Raw genomic sequence first — 22,987 nt, forward strand, 5'->3', positions numbered from 1 at the left:
GCCTGGTTTCTCAGTAGTCCTTGGCCACGCCGTTTTCCGCATCTATGAAGCATTGTTAGAGCAAATGGAGAAGTGGCAGCTGTTTGCATCAATAAGGCTAATGAAATGCAGAACACATTTACATATCCAGGTATTTCACCATTCTCCACAGTACACAGCAAGCCAAATTCATCCAGGTGCAGCTTCTAGCAAGTAGCTGAGACATCCAAGGAAGTCTGCTTTCTGGTGTAAACATGGTTGCATTTATACACCAAGCATGAGCTGATTGTAAGTGAAGCACAGGTGGATGTAGGCTGTTGTGGTAGCAAGTCTTGCATGCATTTAAAATGAGGTGGGTCTGTAAAACTTGGCATTAAGAAGTATATAGAGTCAATATAAGGGCGTTAGTAGCAAGAAAAACCACCAGTGAAAGAAATGATGAAGCAGCCCTTTCCTAACCCTTCACCCAATTTAACTTACACAATCTGCCATGGTCTCAGCTTTAAGCCTGGATTAAAGCCCCAGATTCAGTGCTGGGATAAACTGAATTCCACGGGAGTTGTGCCCATTCACACAAAGACAGAGTTTGTTCCCGTAGAATAATGATGTGCCTTTCCGCCGGTAATTTTACCACTTGAATGCCAAGTTACAGTCCAGAGACACTCGCTTAATATTCCTGCTTCACTCGGTGTAAAACTGGCACCTCCAAGAGCCCCTCTGCTCTGGCCGGTTTGTATATCATTGCAAGTTTTCAGAAAAAGGACTGCCTTCAGCATTTTGCCTGGATCATGTCCCAGTCATATAGTGCTCCCTAGCAGATGGCTACACCCATCTCCACTACAGTCAGCAGCAACTTCCTTCCTATACCCATAAGTGAAGCTAGCAGAGTTGTAACCGTCCTGTGCGTCTGTCGCCGAGACACTGACGTCAGTGGGAGCCTACACAGCCGTACGGCTCTGCCTGCGTCAGTCAGAGGTGGTGAGGATTAGGGCTTAATAAATAGCAGGCAATCAGTAGCACCAACACTGAGACTCAATCTGTCGGAACGGTTTAGCTTTGGATGGTTTAATTTAATTTTTTAAAAAGCTTTTCTCACTCAGCCAAGCCCATTACCTCCTACGTTCTTCCCTCTTTGGCCTAAATTTCATGGGTTCAGTTTGCATGTTTGTTCTGCCTAAGCGGAGCAGCTGCATCCAGTGCATTTTTGCCTATTCAGGGCTTTTCTTCTTTTCAGTTCAACCTTTTCCTCCTTCACTTGGCAAGTCATTCCAAGGAAGCATGGATGTAAGGGTGTGTTTGCTTGTTTATTTTATGTACACTACAGGGCATTTAGATAATTTTTGAACACTTACTTGCTCATTGATCCTATAGAAGATAACTGCACCTGACATTTTATATTTCCCTGCTAGCTGGGTTTCTGGAAAAACTTTCGAGAGCATTAACGTGAAAACGACAGGAGCAATCCCTGTGGTTCTTTTCCCCTTCAGTTCTCTGCAGTAAAAGAACATCCTGCACTGCTTTGTTTTTCAGGTTGATGGCTTCCTGACGCTTCTCTTTGGCCTGGCTAGCATTAATACCCTTACAGTAATCAGTGTGACTCGCTACATCAGGGGCTGCCATCCCGAGAGAGGTAAGGAATAAAGGCAAGTCCAGTTCTGCCTTCATTGAACCTGGTGCAAATCTGTATTTCCTTCAGTCACAGGCTATATCAAATATAAATTAGATGCATTGGAAACCAGAACATAACGCAATCATTTACATTACAAACATGTTTGCATAAAATCCTTCAGGGTTAACCCCAGTAAGAGCCAAATTATTACTAGTACACTTTGGTCACCATGGGTTAAATTCACCCTTGTGCCAAAGATACCACAGGTCCGGCTGACCCTCTGTATTATTCAAAATGCAACTTAAATGACTCCTGAGTGATGCATACATCGTTGTCTGGATCTCACCGTAAGCAAAGAATTTCATCTTCTATAAGATGATGTTTGGGAAGTTTCCAGTTGTTGATAAGATCCTTGGTTCGGAAGGCTGCCCTGCATACAAATATTTTCACTTTTCAGGGTGCCTTGCCAGGGTTTGCGCACAGCAGGCATCATGGACTGCTTTAGATGGCACTGGGAACATTCAGTCTGCACATCTTGCCTCCAGCTTTTGTAGCACTGCGCAGCCTGGCGTCCGCACATGCCTCTCCAGCCTCCCCTCGGTGGACAGTTTCACACCATGGGAGATGAAAATTACTCCTACCATCCCCAGAACTGACCATGACCTGACCCTGCCCGGACGATCCCTGTCTCCTGCCTGTCTCCCAGATCTGTAAAGCATCATCACCACAGCCTCGCACCCACACTTCTTCCTTCTCTAGTGCCCTGTTGATCTGTAACCTGAATATCTCAAACAACAACTGTTCATTACTTTCTCCAGTGCTAGAAACCTTTTACTAACCACTCTCTTTCTGGTTTTTTTAATTTAATTTTTTTATTAACCTTTGGTATAAATGCCTCTGTAAAGGCATACGAGTGTTCCACTGAACAAATCTGGTCTGAAATCCTTTACACGTTTCTTGCCCTGCGGACCCCTCATCAGCAAGTCTATATAAACATGCCGTCATCTACCCCTTTCCCTTTATGCCTCTTTACATCACCACACTCACCCCAGGCACTCCCTTCCACAGGATCAGTAGAAACCTTTCCTTACCATTCATCCTGGACCTCCTGCCTGCTGAAAACTTTGACTTCCACTGAGAGCCTTAAGTAATCTCTCTTCTTTATACCTACACCTTCCATAAATTCTCCCTAATCTTCCTTTCACCCATCCTTAGATAATGTATTACCAATTTTCATGCCTTTGTTATGAGTGGTTTGCACCATCTTTCAGGCAGGAACCTATTAATGTCCGCAGGTAAAGCATGCATAAATACACTGGATGCATGATATGAGTTTTTCTCTCTAATACCATGAGTAGTATTAGCTGTGAAAAGAACTTCTGCAGAGAGGTCTTTTTTCCACAGGAAGTTCTTCTGCAGTTTGTTGTAATGATAGACTTGTTGCAGTTAATTTTCAACACAAACTGCTGTTGGAGCTGCTAGAATTTGGCTGTGATGTATTCTACATCTTATATTCATTGCATATTATGAAGTTGTATGTAAAACCCACGTTTCTCTTTTGCAAAGCTGTATCACATGTTCATCTGAGGGTGTGCATAATTTATGTTTGCCTCTTGAGGAAATCTGAGCAAGTACCCAGTATAACTTTAGAGAAATGTTGAGGAACAGAAATTGGTGGATGTGTAAATATTTCCCACGTAAACAAAGAAATAACCACAATGTATGGCAACAGCAGGACAGATTAAATAATTTGTATTGAATGGCTAATGTAGTTTGAGCACCTAATGTATTTTCTCATTTTTAACAGGGAAAGCCTTGAAGTGAATGAGCAAATCCTCTGAATTTAGACTTATCTTGTTTGTTTCTATGTAAAACTTAACATACATCTAACTGTTTCCCACTTTTTACAAAATTGCAAAACACGTCTAATGTAGAATTTGCTCATTCTGCAGTGCTCAACAAACACATTGTCTCCTGCTTAAAAGCCATTCATTTCCACTGTTGACAAATGGTCTCGAACACAAGTCTGACAGATACTTTCAAATTTAAGCTTTTCTTATGAATATGCATTTTTTTGTCATAATATTTTTTTAAATAGCTGTATTTTCCTTATTAGCTGTTGGTATAGGGTTGCATTTAGATTTCAGAGATACGTTTGCCTTTCTAGATATTATTTTCTGACTAAGCCATGCCATTGCAGGTCACTGCATCAGCAACAGCAGTATGACGGTGGCTCTGGTTCTCATTTGGATAGCAGCTTTCTTCTGGTCAGCAGCTCCGTTACTTGGCTGGGGCAGTTATACAGGTAACAGGTATCTTTCAGTTGTACTCATCTGTCACCTCTCCACTTAACTAAACAAAGATAGATACTTACCTTTCTTGCTGTTTGCGATAAACCAGACCGATTATCAGTGGAACTGAGAAAATCATTCATCATGCATGACATACGCGCAGAGTGTTGCCTGCTTTGGGATCAGCTAAAAAGAGATTTTTTTGAAGATATCACAGGAAAGACTTGGACCAAGTGCATATTACCTATGACAAAAGAGAGGCCAGGAATATTTGGCATGGTTAACCAGTGAGATAAAGGAAACTCTCAAAAGACATTCTTCAAAAACTGTCAAGATTAGGAAGCTAGAAAATAACACAAATTCCAGCAAGTTAAACCTGAAACTATAATAAGACAAGCCAGAAAGATTTGGTGAAACAGTTTGTGGAAAATATGAAAACTAACATAGCAGCAGAAGAAAAAGATGTCAGAAAGTCTGTCGGTCCAAGAAGTGATTAGGGTGCAAGATAAGGCCATAGCAAAAAAAGAGGGGGAAAAAAAGGAAAAATTTTGTATAGCACACACTGCGGTAATTCAATGGCTAAGGGATATTCCCACACCAGAAAATTTCTTCATGGGGAAAAGTTGGAGAAATTGTCTCAGATTAAGTCTCTCAAAATTCAACAAAACAAATCTCTAGGAACAAATGGTAACGATACAGGAGTCCTAACAACTGAAATCATGTGACTGAAATTCTCCAGCAGTTTTCTGCCGGGATCCTGTAGGCATCTGCATCCTTTGAGAAGTCATGAAAGCTATAAAGACTTATTAAAGCAGCTATGTGAACATATCCTCTTACTTATTAAATACATAAGCTTTGAAGTACCTCTGGACCCTTGAAGTATGGGTGTGAGAAAAGCATCCATTTCTACGATCGGTTAAATCTTCTATCCTTCCCAAACCAAAATGTTACCAGGATATTAGGCTCAATGGATCTTTTGTTTGAGACAAAACCAAACTGTTTATTAAACTGTTCTAATTTTATGTCATGATTTTGCACTCTAGATATGTCATAAACTTGGGGGTTTGGACTGGTCATTTTCTGTGTATCTTCTGGTGATCTGTGTTTTCTTTTTACATTAATCTTATTAGCTCTTCATCTGTAGAAGGATTTCTGATGTCCCTTTTTGGCCTTAAACTGGAGCCAGGGACTTCTTGGGCATCGCTGCTTTGTCAGGGCATCCAAATGCCCCCATGGATCTTGTTTGTACTTTGGATTCAATCCCCCGACAGCGGTCTTCAAGACCACTTCTAGGAGCACTTTTCCCTACTGAGAATCACAGCGGTTTCAGGTTCCTGGGCTATCTGACTCTGAACACGTTTCCATTGAGGGCACCCGTGGAGATGTGGAAGCCCAGCAATGGCAAGTCCAGCAGCAGGCAGCGGAGCAGGCAGCGGGTGCAGACAGACCACAGCACATTACACCTGGCTGCCTCGGACCTCTCACTTCTACACAGCAGCTGCAACAGGTCCCCAGGACCCCGCTGATTTTTCAAAATGCCACTTGCCAGTGTCTCTGCGGAGGGGGGAAACGCAGCTCTGAATTCTGGCTCGCAGAAAATCTGCAGGATTTTCTTCTCATGTCACCTGGAGGCTGCTTTCTTTTTTCACTCAAAAGTGTTTACAAACCAGAAACCTGGAATTAAGCCAGATTTTATGGTTATCTTTTTGAATCTTGGAATCTACTGATGAAAAAGGCAAAGGAGACAAGAATCTATTTCTACTACTGAACATCCAGACAGCAACACCTAGAGCTTTTGGTGTTAAAAATACCGAGCTCTTTTTGACAAGAATCATAAAAGAGATTTTAATCTTTTGCTCCTTTAAGTCATCCTGTCTAAACCTCCTATCACCTGTGAGGAATTAAGGGATTTTTTTTTTTTCTTCAGAATGATCACTGGATGTCAGGGAAAGATCTGTTGCTAAATCATGCAGGCTTCACCTGTATTGTATCTCCAGGGCTTGTTAATACTTGACTTACATAATTTTGGTTCATGCTTCATTTATTTATAATTCAATTTGCTGCCATAGCTGTCAGAAAAAAACAGCTTTTTCCACTTAAAAAGAAAAATCAACAATTCACAATCTATAGAAAACCTCTAAGTATATTGAATTCAAGTTTTATATCAGGATACATTTGCAAACACATCAGAGGGACTAAAGAAGTCAACTGTTATTCATAAAAGTATTTAAGCAGAGACTGCACCTTATTCCCACTGCCTTTCCCTTAAGTACCTGATCAGCTAGTGTCCTTTTGTAAATCCCACTAGCTGCAGATCCTGCAATCTGCCTAACTTCATTTATAAGAGCCTGCAGCTCCTTTGTAGTTGCAGAACTGTATGCTTCCCATTTAGCAAGAGGTCTCATATCTTTCTAAGTATTTATATGTTTCATCTTCCCATAATCTTTCTCATTAGCTGCATCAATTTGCTTTCATGGCTCTCGCTACAGTAAAAATTTCATTGCCTTTTTGTTTCTATTAAAAAACCCTCAATATTTTTGTTACCTACTTTGCTATGTAAGTAGTGACTTTTTACATTTGGCATATTGTCTCTTTACAATCGCTTGTTATGGTGTTACAGTGCTCATCTTAGGAAGTTACTGTGTAGAAGATTATGTCAAATAAGAGTAGATTACACTCAAACATATCAAACCTACTGGATGAATACCCTTTTTGTTTTCTAATAAAGTATCACAATTTCCTATTCTGAAACAACAGTTTGTGCATTATGGATTTACACTGGAAATCTAAACGGGACAGAATGATAATACACATTAAAACTTGTTACAGTCTAGATGGTCTTGAAAAATTGTTTATGTAGGAAATTATGTCACAGCTCATTAAATCAAAAAGATCAATCCATTCTTTAGAGCTTAAAAGAAGAAAAATACAGCATTTGAACTGATAAATTAATCTCTCAAAAGCAGATAAATGTTCTAAAAATGCTAACCAACTTATTCTTGCTTTCCAGATCGCATGTATGGCACATGTGAGATAGACTGGGCAAAAGCCAGCTTCTCTACAATCTACAAGTCCTACATTATCTCCATTTTTATCTGCTGTTTTTTCCTACCCATAACAGTCATGGTCTTCTCATATATGTCAATTATCAATACTGTCAAGCTAAGCCATGCATTAACAGGACTGGGTGACCCCACAGACAGACAGAGGAGAATGGAGCGGGACGTCACCAGGGTGAGTTTGGGTTTTACGGTCAGTGGGATTTACCTCAATGAAATCTGTCTTTCCAAAAATTGTCCCAACTAGAACAGAACAAAACGAATCAGTCACATTTCATTTCTCTATAATCTCTACTGATAGAATCTGAACTCAGCGAAGAATATGAGGATTGTTTAAAACTCCTACCCCGTCAGTTGGCTAAAATATTGGTGCTATATCACATGTGAAAAATAATCTAAATATAACTGGAGTGGGTTATACCGCACAAAAACAAAAGTTTGGTTTGGCATATGCTCTTTTCTTTCAGAAGTTACGTTATTTCTGAGCATACACAGAAGTTACAGTGGAGCTTTCAATTTACTTACCGTTGACTTAAGTCTACCTGAAACCCTCTTAATTCATATAAACATACAGGGGACTGTGGCTATTTTCATTCCATTAGATGAGGCGTTGCTCAAGCACACCACCATGCCAAAATTAGATATATAGCTTCTAGGTCTGCCTGGCTCCATCAAAGCTAACCTTTTGCTTGCCTGTACTCTCCTGTGAGCCATACCCTCAGGACAGTCTGAATGTTTCCCTTCCAGCCAAGTGTCCAAGCTACTATTCCTGGTGTATTGCTTCCCTGATGTAGTCTTCCAGAATAGATTTAAGACTATTCTTCTTCTGTCTTTTAGGTTTCTATTGTCATTTGCACAGCCTTCATTATTGCGTGGTCACCATACGCCGTCATGTCTATATGGTCTGCCTATGGTCAATCTGTGCCCAATCTTACCAGCATCCTTGCCAGTTTGTTTGCTAAGTCTGCCAGCTTCTACAATCCCATGATCTACTTTGGAATGAGCTCCAAATTTCGGAGGGACATTTTAATCTTGTTCCATTGTGCCAAGGAAGTCAAGGACCCTGTGAAGCTCAAACGTTTCAAAAACCTCAAGCAAAAACAACAAGAGCTTTCTCAGAAAGAAGAGAAGTATGCAGGAGAAATGCACCCCGCACCAAGCCCTGATTCTGGGGTGGGAAGTCCAACCAATACCCCACCTCCAGCAAACAGGGAAGTGTATTTTGGTATTCTCGATACACCATCTAATAACCCTGATATTGAATGTGACAGACTGTAAGTTTTGTGGCCACTTAACATGTGCACCCACTTTGCGTTCAGGAAGACCCTCTTCGGATCAGCGCTTGAGTGATTTCCTAATTCCCAGTCCATCTGTTTCTTGCTATAGCACTGATGACTGTACAACTCAAGCAAATCAGACGGTAAAGTGATATTTTCCTTCTATGTAGGTACAAAAAGCTACAAAGCACATTACAATGTGGGCAGCACACCCAGTGCCAGAAACATTCGATTTTCACACGCATGCAGGAAAAGGAAGACTGACTTGTGAAGAGCAGGCATTAGCTAGCAAAAATAACTAATATGCTCCTACCCAAATTTTATTAATTAGGAGATTGCATTTCCAAATATGTTTTTTGCTCTTCAACAGTCCCAGCCATAGAGGATCGTTTGAGCTCTGTGGTGCTGCGCAGCCCAGGCTGTAGGAGAAGATGGGCCCTGCTGAGATTGCTGTGGAGCTGCTGCAGCTCCAATGACTGTGATCTGGTAGGCAAAGCCATGTCCTCCCTGCAGGGCACCGAGGTGTGCCCACCGTGGGGCTCCCAGGCCCTGTGCCTGCATGAGTATGTGTCTGATCGTCTATGCCTGACTCTGTGTGTGTCTATGCAGGTGCTAGGAGTTGTAGATCTTGGCATTTTCTAGTCACTGTAGTCTGAACAGTGGCTTCATACTTTTCCTCGATGGTCTGCAGAATTATTTCCACCTTCCCTGACCTTCCCGGTGAGCAGGGCCTGGCTGTAGCATTCAGGAAAGCTGGCCTTTAATTTTACTTTAATTTTACTGATCTGTCTCCAAACTGGTTGTTTTTCTACCTGACCATTAAGGTGGAGCAAGAGATGTTGTACAGGCAATGAAACCAAAAATGACACTAAGGTTTTAAGAGTACTGATGAAGTGTGGCATCAGAGCTATTTACAAAATATAATGCAACACTTCACTGCTGCTTCTAAAGAAAGTTTTTGTACCTGCCTATGGGTAAAAAATGACTTTTAGGTAAACATAACTAAGTAGCAATTAAGGATAGTGATTTAAATAGCTAAGCTGTAGGCTTAAATCAGTAGCAAGACTATCAGATGTTATAATATCCAATTATTCCACCAAATTTCTTTTACAGAATCAAAATGAGGAGGTATATCTTCATAATTCCCCATCTTGGAAATTAACTGCATACTCAGAGACTTCTGTAAAAATGTCTCCGTATTAGCGGTGGAAATTGTGGGTTCATTTAGTGCCGTTTGCAAGTTAAACAAGGGGGGGAAAAAAGAAGAAAAAAACCCCAACAGCATTGGTTGCTAACATCACTGATATTTATGACTTTTTGGAATCTCACTGTCCGGGTGTGCTAAAATGTAGTTGTTTTGCAAAAGTATGCTTTTCCAGATGTGTTTCTTGGGAAAGTTACAAAGACAGCCCGCCTTCATTTCCCCCATTACTCTATTTGTTTTGAGAAAATCACCTGTGTTTTGAAGTTAAAAACAAATAAACATTATAAGCAACAGTGGGGAACTGTGTTTTCTTTCATGGCCACAGATCTGAACTGCAAGAGTATTCATTTTTGTGGAAAATTTTGAGATATGGGTGCTATTTCATTACCATAAATAATTAAAAGCAAATAAGTAAACAGTTTGCTTCCAGATAAAAGTGCATGCCATAGCTGCAGAAATAGATGAAATCATTTAGGGCAAAATCCTGTCACAGCTGGATGAAGCCAGGCTGGCCTAGCCAAAGCTAGCGCACCGTTTTGAAAGCTTCTAGGTGTAGCACAAAATCCACCTTGGTAACCCTGCTGGACTGAGCCTTCTCACTGCTGAGAGTGCTTGGGTTTTCCTCCAAAGAAAGAGGAATGCCACGCATCTCCATCGGATGCGGTTCTCGGAGGTACCTGCAGCTGCGGGTGTGCCGGACACCTGCCCGTAGAGCCTCCAATGGCCATAGATGCCAGGCTAGCTTTTAGTCTGTATTTCTACTAATTTACGGATAACTAGGGAAAATTCTTGCTCTGCTGCATTGTAGCAATGCTGTTGATCTGCAGGATTTAGATTCTGACATAGAAAGATGTGAAAAGGGCAAGGGGGAAGGCGGAGCAACAAGGCCATTTCCAAGAGTGCCTCCAAACTCCACTTGAAATCTCTGCTAGTTCGTACGCCATTGAGCGTGTACAGTGAAGTTAGACTGGGGGAAGAGGAGGGAGTAGTAAAAATGAGCCAGAATAGGAGCAGAGCAGAGGGAAAATATAAGAGGGGGAGAACCACATAAGCAGGGGAGCAAGGGGCCAGGAGCCAAAGGATGAATACCTGCTAAAAGACAACTAGAAACAGCCAACGCAGAAAAAGCCTTGACTGGGCCATGGCAGACCTCCCTCCTGCAAGGCCTACGGCTACAGTCCTTTGTGGATATACGGTAATACCATGGGACTGCATAACGGTAGAGCAGAATATCTGGTTCTGCAGGTTACACAGGGAAAAAGAGGATGGATGCCTTTGCAGGCACCAACCTGTGCTCCAGGTTCAGTAACAGCAGGAGCACGTTTGTCACTGAAGTTACTCAGGTTAAAAACCTTCCAGCCCTAAAGCACCAGTGCCCTGTAGCTGCACCCATGATACCAGCAAGTGGCTGAAGGCAGAAAGAAAGTCCAGAATCCGTTACCACTCGAGTGCAGGTAAGGAAATGCGCTTCACCATTTCAAGTGTGTGAATCAACACAAAGCAACTTGTAAAACACTTTGCCTGTGTCCTGCATTTCCTCTCCTTGTCTCTGGTACTACACGTGCCCAGACAAGGCTGGCCCCTGCTGCTGCCTCCACAGACGGGCTCCTCTGCCTGCCAAGCCCATGCTGCCAGTCAGGGAGGAGCAAACAGCTCAGGGGCTTGAGACAGCAAGGACATGGTCTAGATATGCTGAAGGGGGATGATGGGGTTTTATGCTTTTTACTTAGCAAGAATGAAGTACAGTGCAAACAGCATAGAGAGTCATGGAGTCAAATTACTCCTACCCATAACCTTGCTGCTCCCCACAACCTTGGATTTTCTTTTACAGTGGATGAGTTTTAGCAGCAGATATGCAAGAAGGCTGTTGTCCTGGCTGATATTCTGGTGACAAGGATGCTTTCCTGGGAAACCGCAGCTTTGAACGCTCCCCATCTGAGACGGGCTTACAAGGGAGGTTGCGTGGAAGTTGCTCTGCAAGCAGTGTTGTGAGTTGCACTTACCTTGACGAAGCAAAGGACTACCTGCTCCCAGTGCTTTCTCTTTAGAAACACTATATTTTTACATTTTTCTAATGCAAAAAGCCGATGGGTGTGCCAAAGGCAGGGCCAGATGTCATATCTCCACGAGATAGGACATCCCATCCTAGTGCTGCCACTTCACCTTGTGTGAAGGCACACAGCAGGCAGGCAGCGTGGGCTTGCTAATAGGACCTGGTTCTTCCACTACCTCTACCAGGGGGGCCTTTCTCAATGTGTTTTGTATTGAATGGATTAGTGCCAGCCTGCACAAATGAGATCTCATGACTATTGCTAGTGTCCAAATGGTCTCTTGTCATGAGGTAGGAGAACAATATTCAGATCTTCCTCGCTTTGGCATAGAAATTCTGGCATGTAGGCTCCTTCTGCCTCTCTTGCTCAGCCCTAGATATTACTGTGAGATTTTGTAATTGTTGGGGTTGGTTTCATGTATGACACACTAAAACTATGTAGCATCATCTGGCAGAAGGCAGTAGGCCAAGCAATTCTACCATTTCCAAAGGATGCTCTCAGCATTTGCTGGCTTGTTCCAGCAGGATCTGAGACAGAGGTTAGCCCTCTTTTACCCTAGATGCAAGAAACCCAGCCAAAAATCCTTGCTAGCTGTTCATTATTCATTTCTGTACTCAGCCCTGTTGACATCATTAAAGCACTCCGGCAAAAATGACGTGCCTGAGCATAGTAAAGTCACTCTGCAAAAAGCTTGAAGCCCTTAAACCACCCTTTAAAATATGCCTTTAGCTACTCTACATATTCATTTCCAAACATTTCCCAACTGTTTTGATTAGCTATTGATTAGTACACTCAGCAGGTGAGTTCTTAATGGCTACACAATCCATATATTTACATGTGTATCAAAATCTCATCAGCTCTTACTTGATTATTTCTTATTATCAATATTACTCATAATTATCAACATATCAGTATTATACCATAATCACTGCAGTTATTAATCATGAAGTGCAGTTATTAATACTCACACGTACAACTTGGCCTTGCAGGTGGATTACAAACAACCCTGTCATTGACACAACCCTTTCACTTAGGCTACACAGTTCAAACAATCAAGTTAAGCCAGGATTAATTCTGTTCAATCACCACATTTAAAAATAGCCTCTTCTGGTTTGGGGAAAAAAAATGTTGTAGTAATCACTTGTTTATTTATGCCAAGAAAACCTTTTAGGCCCACATTTCCCCTGCTGGCATTTTTGCAAAGCTGAAAGTCCCTTAGGGTGTCAGCACATTGAAATACATAGCAACATTTCTTAATAGCTTTGACATTTCTAATGGTAACATGAATAACTTGAGTGTGTAGTTGGAGGGAGTGGGATAGCCTACTGCAGTCCAGTCCCTGTTCTCAGTGCTATTATGCCTTTTTGTCTAATGACTCATGTAAAAGTACTTCTTGTAGCAGAGACCAGAAAACAGGAAATCCCCCTTCACCCCCCTTAAGACAGTGACTTTATTACAGTGTGAACTACTCGGGCTTGCACCCCCTTGCAGGGTCTCTCTCCACCCCTATAAATCCTTCATTCTTTGCTGCACAGACTGACAAGATAAGAGAGATACAGAGTGTGCCCATCCAAGCATTGCCTACGGTTTGGCACTTTCCTCAGGAGGGAGAGATGGAGACAAAATCCCTTCCCGAGGGTAGGGCTGGACAAGAACATTGCTCTTCAGCTACCCTGGTCAATGCTCTCACCCCGGGCAGTAACGAAAGAGGTGGGTAACGCTACCATGTCTGTATTTTCAACTATCCTGGAGATAAGCCAGCCTGGCAAACCGGGTTCTCTTGCAATGCTGCGTGTGTCCCTCTGCCTACCTCTTAAATTGCTAAAGGCTTGGAGTCTGAACCTTCTCAGTACATCCACAAATGCAAAGGATTTTTGCAAGCACTGTGGGAACTCTGCAGACCAAAGTGAAAGGTGCCTGCAGGGTCAAATGGGTCTGTGTCTAGTATGTGGTCTGAAGTGCCTAATTCCTGTCTGCAGCAAAGACTCCACAGTAGATGGCCCCCAATCCCTTCCTGCATTGATGACCTAGGAATATGGAAAGCTACAATACTGTGCAATTGGAAAAAAAAATACCTCCAAGGTCCTCATGGTCAGCATATATTTCTGCTTTCTGGGCGATGGCAATTAGGTGATTCCAGGTGAAGCAGGCTAAAAGCTGAAAACAGGATCTTCTCCAGAAGAGCAGAGGAAAGGTACTACTGGATACACATACACACAGATCCTGCAAGAAGCTTTGTGCCTGGAAGACTTACAAAACTTCATATACCCACATTCAGATTAAGAGAGGTAGCTAAGTGAATTGCATTGACTGCAGGAGAGAACAGGAGCCTGTCATCTGGGCCTATGTTTTTGTCTACAGCTCTGAGTACACGAATATGTATTTAACACATACTTCTGAAAGTTTGTTTTCTGGGCTGGAATTTCTTTTCTTTTTTTTATCTGTCTATATAAACAATAGCTCATCATAAAAGGGAAGCAAGACTGCATCCTTCTTGATGTGCAGGAGCAACACAAGAATAAATTTAAGATTCAAAGGATGTCCAAATAGTACTACAATAAGAACACAGAACAATAAGAAAATTACTAAATGGAAAGTAATAATCCCATTGCTAATACAAAAATCAGGGCCACACTGAATAACAAAAATAAAAAAAAGAACTGCCAGCTGTCTGTGCCAATAACCATCATCTTTAATGCTCATTGAATGAGACAAAAGCCCTTTGGGGATAACAAACACACAGCATTTAATTATGTAATAGGATGTAACCTAGTAAAACGGGAGTGGAAGGACTTAGAGAAATCACTGCAATAAACACCCTCCCTCGCTGATATTTGACAGCCTCCAGTAGCCTTTGACATTGTACACCAGCCAGCCTGGCTGCTGGAAAGAACCACCGCTAGAGCAAAGCTGGGATGGTCCCGGAGGGCGCGCATGTGGCTGGAGGCACACCTGCTGGGCCCAGCACAAGGTCAGTGCAAGCTGCCCAAGCAGGAGGCGCCTGTGTGTGTCACATCCGCCGCAATATTTGCAAAAGGAAGTCTGAAGTCAGGAATAATGTTTGGCAGCACAAATGAGAGCGTGAGCATGTCTTGGTGATGTGACCTGGCAAAGCCTTACCACGTGGCAAAGATAAATTTCAAACGGATTCATAGCATGCAATGTTCATACAGAGAAGTAGGAGAAACTTAGTGAACTCAGGGCTTGCTTCCCACCACTGGTAAACTGCTGTATGAAATGAACAAAACTATCTTCTCTGAGAGCAAGCTAGCCAATCCCTGGGATAACGTCCTATACTTGGATTTAAAGGGAATGGAACACGGGCTTTAGCTCATCCTTGACTAATACCATGTTACCTGACAATCCAGCCCTCAGTTTCCTTTGCTGAAAGGCAGTCATGTATACCAGCGTTATCATGTGTCCTATCAGAAAAAATCATCCCAGGCAAATGACCAGTTCAACAAATTGAAAGTTTAAGTCCTAGCTCCAGAGATAAGACCGATTTGGGTTGATTTGACTTGCTCAGCAACAAGCTTAGAAAACAAATAATCCAATTAATGAAAGAAGCAGAATGTAAAAGTGTTTGGAAAGGGTTGGGAAAGCCAGGAGGAGCAGCTGGCACGTCCCTGGTGGGACGTTTTCCTCCAAACAAGGGCACACAGAGCCCCTTGTTAGCTTGGCAGGGACAGCAGCGTGGCTGCTCTTTGAACCCCGCAGTCCTCAGGACTGTGACATTTCACTGGGACTCAGAAAACCAAGGCGGGGGGGACAAAGCCCCGTACGCCATGCAGACATTCAGGCTTGCAGTTAAATAAACTCGAGACAAATGCTAACATTTGGAACTGCTGCCCACTTCCGATCCTACAACGACATCTCAGTGAGGGCTTATATAAAACTTCCCTCTAGCCTGTCAACCCAGCCTTCGTTAGGCAACAACAAAGAAATGTCAGAAGTGATTTAAGAGTATATCTTTAGCCCTGAAATGAGTGTTTGTGCTTAGGCTGAGGAGGGAGAGGGGAGTGAGAAGAGGAAGATTGAGGAGCGTTCACAATTATTCACATTGCAGCCACAGAATACATGTGTAGGGCTATTTATTCGAAATGTTGTCGTTGATAATGACATTCAGCAGCAGAAATCCCTAAATATCATTTAGAGAGAGAGAGACAACTCCTTTGCCTGCCTGGAGTGATGAAAATTCAGAGCTTTAGCTCAAATTCCTTGTACCACCACTCCAGTCCCGACCCTGGCTATGTAAAACCTTGTGATTAAGAAGCTGTGTGACTGCAACAAATCCCACCATCAATGCTCTCCTTCAGAAAGGGTCATCAAAAACATTATCCCTTGCAAATCCAGGGTGAAATCCCCCCAGCCCTGAGTAATGGCTCAACTTTGGTGTTTATAGCCACGGCAGTTTCAAGACATGACCAGGTCTGTAAGATCGGCTGTTGAGGCACTGAGGAAAACCCAAGGTCTTCCCCAACAGCTATGTTTGTTCCTGCCAGACCCAAGCAGCCTGTATCACACCTCCCTACAGCTTCTCCCCACAGTGCTGAGGGAAGGAGAAACAGAGGGCATCAGAGGTGAAACATCCCCTCTCCCTTCTCCATCATGCCCTTATGTGTTGGCTGTACTCAGGTTTTTTTTGAAGTCCATTTATCTGTTGTCTTTCATTTCTTGGATGTCTTAGTGGACATCAGCCTGATTTTATGCCCCTGACTCTGTGACCTTCAGAAAGTCCAGCCTTGGAAATGTGAAACAAACTAAACAGGGAGTTTACTCAAAACTTCCCATAACTAGGCAGAGTTGTTTAGCCAACTGCATCCCTCACAGTAACACCAATTTCTTTCCGCCCCTGCATGTGAAAAGAAACAAACAGAGCAACAGACTAAGAGCAATCAATTACTTACCACAAATTAATCCAATTTATTACATGCAAATAGGTACTTGTTTCAATTTTCTTACTCATTCTTGTAAATGGACTTTTTACTAGATAATGAAAGGTATTCACTTATTGAAAGAAAAGAAAGAAAAAGAAAGCTGTAAAGCATTAATTTTGTGAAGACCAAAGAAATTCACTTTAGAGCAGCAGAAGCTTTGAAACGTAATTTCCCCAAAAAACACTGTCTGCTTAGCTGGACAAGAACAGCTGGATGGAAACAATTATAGTTCGCACTTGCAGGTTTCTCTACAGGCTTTCCCATGCAATGCCACAAAGGAGACAAAGTGAGCTTCTGATGGCATCCCGCTGGGCATCTGAGTTCCTTTAAGTATTGTTGCAGAGTATATATACAAGCTATCCAGTCCACGGCAAAGACAGCTCGGTAGGAGAAAGCCCGTGAGGAGGGCACGGTGGGAGGGGAGCTCAGCAAACACAACAGGGGCTGAATGCAGAACCACTGCGCGATGCACCAGGGGCCTCAACAGCCAATCTTTACGACTCGTTTGGGCTGTCAGCAGCAGCTCCACCACTCCACCACACCAGAGCAAACAGCCAAGGCAATCAGTGAGCTGTAACGCAGGGTACTGTGTAATATTTAACGTCACAGCTGACACAGCGTGGTTATGTACTTTATTAGCTCACTCAGGAGGGGAACGCATCATTTTACATGGCTCTGCAGGCCTGACACCCCCTTCTCTTACACTGGCATGAATCAGGATCGTCTCCTCTGTTCTCCCTGCAAGTACATTATGCAAGCATGACATGCCAGACACGTTTCTCACTGATCGCTTTATGGTAAGGGACTCACAGAAACCACCACCAGCACTGAACAGCCTGAGATAAGCTCAGCAGCTTTGGGCTGCTCTGCCTCGGTGAGCCGTCAGTGGAGATACAGAAACTGAACCAGGATCTGGACACACCAAGGTATGGCTGTAGCTGTAACTCACCAAAATTAACACAACAGATGCCTTGCTCAGCCTTCCTCTGACCTTAGTTATTCCCCGGCCTTCTCCCTGGGACTCCCAAACCCCCACCAGGATGCAATAGAAACCATTAGGATTTTGCAAACCAAAGTCCAAGTACTGACCTCAGCACACGGCACGGTGTTGCAGAGCTGTGGGTGCAGCACCAGGAAACATTTCCCTTTTGCCTGGTCCTGAGCAACTCCTTCCCCAGCACACACATCTTCACAGCATGTATCTGCCGAGTCCTGGATGTCTGGGAGCCGTGAGGGCCATGGGCATCCCTCACAGGGCTGGGAAACACAGAACCTGTCTGCAACATCTTTTTTTTTGTTGCTGGATTAAAAAAAGGCAATTGCCTCATACATCCCTACCTCTTCTGACAGAAGCTGCCAGTTTTCAAAGCTACTTGTTGAGCTATTTGCAGAAGAGCTCCCCTACTACCGTCAATCCAAACAAAGCAGACCAGGTTAGAGGACAGGGCTCTCCTACGGCGGCCTCCTTTGCTCAGGTTTGGGAAGGCAAGGGCTGGCCAGGCCAGCTGCAGGGTGGTAATTGGCAGCCGGAGATGGCAGCAAGCAGCTGCGGGGGGTAACCACCTCTTAGATGCCTTTTGTGGAGCAAGCCCTGGGAGATAGGCTCCTGGTCTTTCTGCAGATACGTGTCCTCCTCTGTATCTTCAGTAACCCAAGCACCTTTTCAAACTCGGTTCTGTAAGCTCTGTGCTTCTCAGCTTTCTTTTCTGCAAAAGCTGCTTGCCTTTCTTTTCTTTTGATACTTTATAAGAACATGCGTGTAATTTAATTTTCTCTCTCCCAAAACTATTTTTCACTTTCTTTCATTGTTTGCCCTTCTTTGAAAAGAGCCTTGAGAACCTAAGGTGGAAAATGTCAATTATTAAAGTAGTTTGAAAGCATTTACAGTATTTTCCATAGTATAAAACACTCTGAGGAGTTAGCAAGCATAAAATGTAGAGGCTTTCTTCTTACAATTCTTATGGAGATTTAATGCTGGCAATTGTAAGAATGCAAATGGTATTTCCAGCTTAACTGTGCTTGTGCCTAAGTAATTTATTAGAAGCAATTTACTTAATTTGGGGATCAAAATGCAGAGCTCACCTTATAATATACGGTTGTGGCACTGGAGGCAAGGAACAGAGGATAGAGCTTATTCAGAGAGATTTATTTTTCTAATAAGATTTGAAGAATTCTTTTTTTTTTCTTTTAAATGTAACAAAAGAGCAGCATTTCTTTTCAAGGTTTGATTTCAGAGAAGGATTTAAAATTGCATTGGATCTTTCTGTGGCCCTTAAAGGCATCACAGAAGAAAGATGGCTCTCCTTTGCTATTATATTTCTACATTACGGAGTTTATAGTTAATTGAATTGCTACAGCATGGAGTGATGTTTATGCATACTGTCTGTTTTCTGCTTTTTTAAGTGGAAATGTATCATGAGAAATTACTGCCTTACAAAAAGTATAGGTACGGGCTGCTGCACTGCAGAAACTTTTGTCTACATCTTTTGTCCCTTAGGGTACACCTCATTGCTCTGTATGGCTGGAAATGCCCCAGTCGACTTGATGCTTGGATAAAAGGGTGGAAATGGGTGGAAATGGGCAGCAAAAAGGATCACAGCAGTTCTTCGCAGCCTGCACTCCCCAACCCTGACCCTTTTGCACACATACTACAATAAAAGCTTAGTCGCAAATATCCTGGGCAGGAGGAAGGGAGGTGAGTTTCCTGCTTACAGCCCTGGCCCGCAGCCCCCCGGAGTAGCAGAGCTGCTGCCGGCTCAGCCACCCTGGGCGGACAGCAGCATTTCCAATGTCGGGCTGGTTCACACACAGCAGAGTAATTTTTGAACGTGTTTTAGTGACTGATAGTAGCCTGGAGCTTCAATACTTTCACAGGGCAATGAACACCTTGGTGGCGACCAGTTAAAGAAACACCAGAAACACCATCTCTCCCATCCCGCTGGAAGTGAGAGGAGCAGAGGGACGGGGCAGGAATGGGGAGAAGGGCAAATGCTGGCATTTCGGCCAGTCCACTGGGTTCTGCGGGCCCAGGGAAGCCCTTGCATCGCTCTGCACCCTCCTTGTATCCCCATCACAGGGCCCCCAGGTGCTCTACGCCCCCCAACACCTTCCCCCTGCCCCATCCCTCCAGCAGGACCCCGATTTTCCCCTCCCGCTTCCCCATTGCCTCCCCCAACTCTGACAGCCCCCAGCGCCAGGACCATACAACCTCTCTCCTTTCCTTCCCAACTAAATTCAACCTTACTGAAACACGGGACAGTCTGTCTCCACAACGCATACCGTCCCCTAAGGAAGGTGTTGCCAGCACCTGGATCCGCACAAAGAGAGGTTTATACGGGTGCAACACCACACAGGAGTTGGGGGGACCCTGTGTATTCCCACCCCATTCCTACACAGGTACATGGGCATGCAACCCCGTTCCCCCCTCCCCCAGCTGGATCCCTCCTGGAAATTTTGCCTCCCTGGAGGCAAATGGGCCTCTACAAGCACAGTGGGCAAGGAGACCCTGGAGGGGGGCCAAGCCACCGCCACTCGACTGGGAGAGAGCAATGTAAGCCCTTACACGGTGAGCCTTTGCACAGGGGTGCACGCAGAGGGGCTTTTCATGAACTCTGGCAAATACCTGTTTTGAAAGATACATACCAGTAAAGAAAATACATTAATCCACCCATTAAACACACTGGCAGTTCTGGCCCCACTGCATGTTTGGACACTTCTGCTTGCCAGAGCAGCACTCTAATTTCTGCATGTTACCTCCAGAAAAAAACTGCATTTTGAACAGTCTTCAGTGCCAAGAGCCAAAGCTGGAGAAGACAAGGATAAGGGCACCACAGAGGGGATGCATTCAGTTGCTGAGAGGCAGCCACGAGCTCTCTACTGTGAAGTGGCTTTTACTGGCATCACCTACTTGCTCTGACACCTGATGCCCTACAGAGCATAAACAGAAAACACATCGGGAAAATAGTCAGGAAGAACAGACAGAAGACTGTTACTGGGTTTACATTTTCCAGGCCTGATTTGCAGTGAATAGTCGAGCTTTACTGCCAAGGTAAGGGGCACTGGGATCCAGAGTGAGACCTGGTATTCTTGGCAAACTGAATTAACAGTGGCAGTGATAGCACATGGCTCACACTGGCAGTACGCAGATAGGGAAAGCATGCTGAAAAAGCCATTTGTGTTTTCTGAGAGCTGTGGTCCTCATCTGCAAATTTCAGCGCTGAATCCAGCACTGCTGAAACTTTTGATTAACAAAGAGCACTCTCCTAAACAGATGACTTTACTCCTCATACAAGGAGCTTTATGCTGATGAATCAGGTTTTATATGAGGTAGTAGAGCAATGAAATATATCCCACTTACCCTGGGAAGATTCAATCCCCACCTACACTGGATTTGAGATGAACAAAATCCATATGCTGCACTTCCTACAGACCCAGTTCTGTTCAGTCACCATACATTTTTGTTTGCAATAACTGCAAGTTCTGCCAAAAAACCAGTTCTTAAAATGGATTTCCATTGTGGCGGTCGCTTGGTTTCTGATAGCAGGCTGGTGTGATACAAACATCACAGTCCAATCCCATAATGTCACAGCTTTTAAAGCTGGTTACACCCCTTCAGATACAAAGACCTGTGACCATAATCAGGGCAAACTCCTCCTGAGCAACCTCCCTTGGCATTTCCTGATCCCAGATGTGACGGGGGCTGTTCCAGCCCCGGCATTTACTGTTCACTTTATTTATGTTTCAACACAGCATTTGTGGCAGCCTCTGGGAATATGGGGCATAGGAGGTATGGGTAGATTCAGCTGCATGGTAAAAATAATGAAGATTTCTTGATGCCCATGATAGCTCCCTGTTGTATTTCAAGTGCAAGTGCATCCTCCATCTGTGGGGTTTTTTTTCCTACAGAGATATTACCTGAAATAATTAAAGGAAAGCAATATCTGAACGTTGCTTCTTTCTGCTACAGTCCAAGATCTATAAGCAAACCCAGCTGACTTGTTGGTCCTAACTAGTATTGTCTGCATGCCCTGGCTGCAGGCTCCCAGGCAGACCCCATTCCCATGCCGTATCCTGCAGGAGATCCAGGGCAAGGGGCTTATCAGCTCTTGCTTGAACTTGCCTCCTGGCAAACCTGAAAAGGCTAATTTTGTCATCGTTTGTCCCTCCCTTCCCTGTGGGGTGAATAAATCAACCTGGGGCTTGGGGCTTACTGACAGAGCCCCGCTTCTCTATAGTCTCAGGAAACATGGCCGTTGCGATCTTCACTGAGAAACACCCAATGGGTCAAATTTACACAGTGTAAGTTTGGTATCCATCCATTTAAGCCAAGCATGCCAACATTATGCATTCATTTGGCCCGTGAGGTCTCCTCATTCATAAAAAGAAAAAACAGATGCCTGGCTACCCAATTGCTCTAATTATTTAAAGAAGTTTCTGATGCTGGCAACGGCTACAGCATACATAATTCAGCCTCCGTACCTTTCTCAAACACAAGACAAACACATCAGTGTATTTTATATAAGCCTTCCAGGACATTGGTTATTTTATTTACCTGAGGTCAATTTAGATGTAAGTGCCTTTAGCAGCTAAAGCCAAACAATGTTAACTCCCTAGTTGCCTTGCCATCCCAATTATACTTTTAACTTTCTACTGTGTTCTCCCCATGCTTTGTTTTCTTCATGTATAAATCAAGCACAGATTACCGTAAGCGTACTAATGCATAAGTTAATATTTTGTTTCACAGAGCTTGAGAAATGTAGAAAAACGGCAGAATCTGAACTCCATTGCCACTTGTTAGGAGTTAACACTAACAAGCGCAGCCGCGCTGTCTTTGAACAGAGCCAGCACTGCCAGGCTGTGCATGACATCCTGGGGTGTTATAACTTGGAGAATATTCTGCTCTCTGACTCCCGTGGTAGTATGTGGTGGAAAAGACTTGAAGGAAATTGCCTGAGAGCAGAAAACTTCTTCCTTTCTGTTTAAGCACTTGGGTGGGATTAGATGTGACAAAGCTATGCGTGATCTTGCAAAAATCATTTAATTTGTCTGTGCTTTCTGTCCTTATATGCAGAGTCAGGACCTTATAGTACTGGCTTACTAAGCCTGCAGTGGTCATCTGAGAAGATACATGGAACAGTTGCTGTGTAATGATCACAGGCCAGTTAGCTCAGCCCTGAATCACTTCGATTCCTTATACATGTCCTACTCGCAACCTGGAGAGCAAATGATCTCATGGTTTTAAAAGTGTGGCCTGCAGCCCCACACCAGGAAAGCAGCGTGCACCTTGGGTCCCACAAGTGGGACAAAGACCCTGTGTGGGAGACTGCGCATTCCCCCTAAAAATTTCCCAACCAAATTTCAGATTTCTCTAAAAATTTTGCAGGCATAGCTTGTTCTGTAACACAGATGATTTTCTTTGCATATAACTGCACTGGTGGAGCCAGGAGTCCCTCCTGAGTGTTGGAGGGATGAGCACAATGGGTTGTGCTGCAGCACACACCTGCTCCACAGGATGTGTACACCTGTCATCACCTTGCACAGACCTCTCAGAAGCAATTTGTGGCCTTTGAAGCCACCATCC

The 22,987-nt window shown here is 43.7% G+C and overlaps 1 protein-coding gene across 1 annotated transcript in view; it reads left to right on the plus strand.

Moving 5' to 3' along the window:
* LOC143159070 (visual pigment-like receptor peropsin) overlaps window positions 1–8,346 on the plus strand; it is a 31,853-nt gene extending 23,507 nt beyond the window's left edge. The window contains exons 3-6 of the mRNA XM_076335546.1: window positions 1,510–1,609; window positions 3,789–3,893; window positions 6,890–7,113; window positions 7,776–8,346. Of these exons, the coding sequence (XP_076191661.1) occupies window positions 1,510–1,609; window positions 3,789–3,893; window positions 6,890–7,113; window positions 7,776–8,216 (870 nt within the window). The 3' untranslated portion in view covers window positions 8,217–8,346. The remainder of the gene's footprint in view (window positions 1–1,509; window positions 1,610–3,788; window positions 3,894–6,889; window positions 7,114–7,775) is intronic.
* Window positions 8,347–22,987: the final 14,641 nt, after the last annotated feature.

The sequence above is a fragment of the Aptenodytes patagonicus genome, chromosome 3 (genome assembly GCF_965638725.1).
Source record: "Aptenodytes patagonicus chromosome 3, bAptPat1.pri.cur, whole genome shotgun sequence".
NCBI lineage: Eukaryota > Metazoa > Chordata > Aves > Sphenisciformes > Spheniscidae > Aptenodytes > Aptenodytes patagonicus.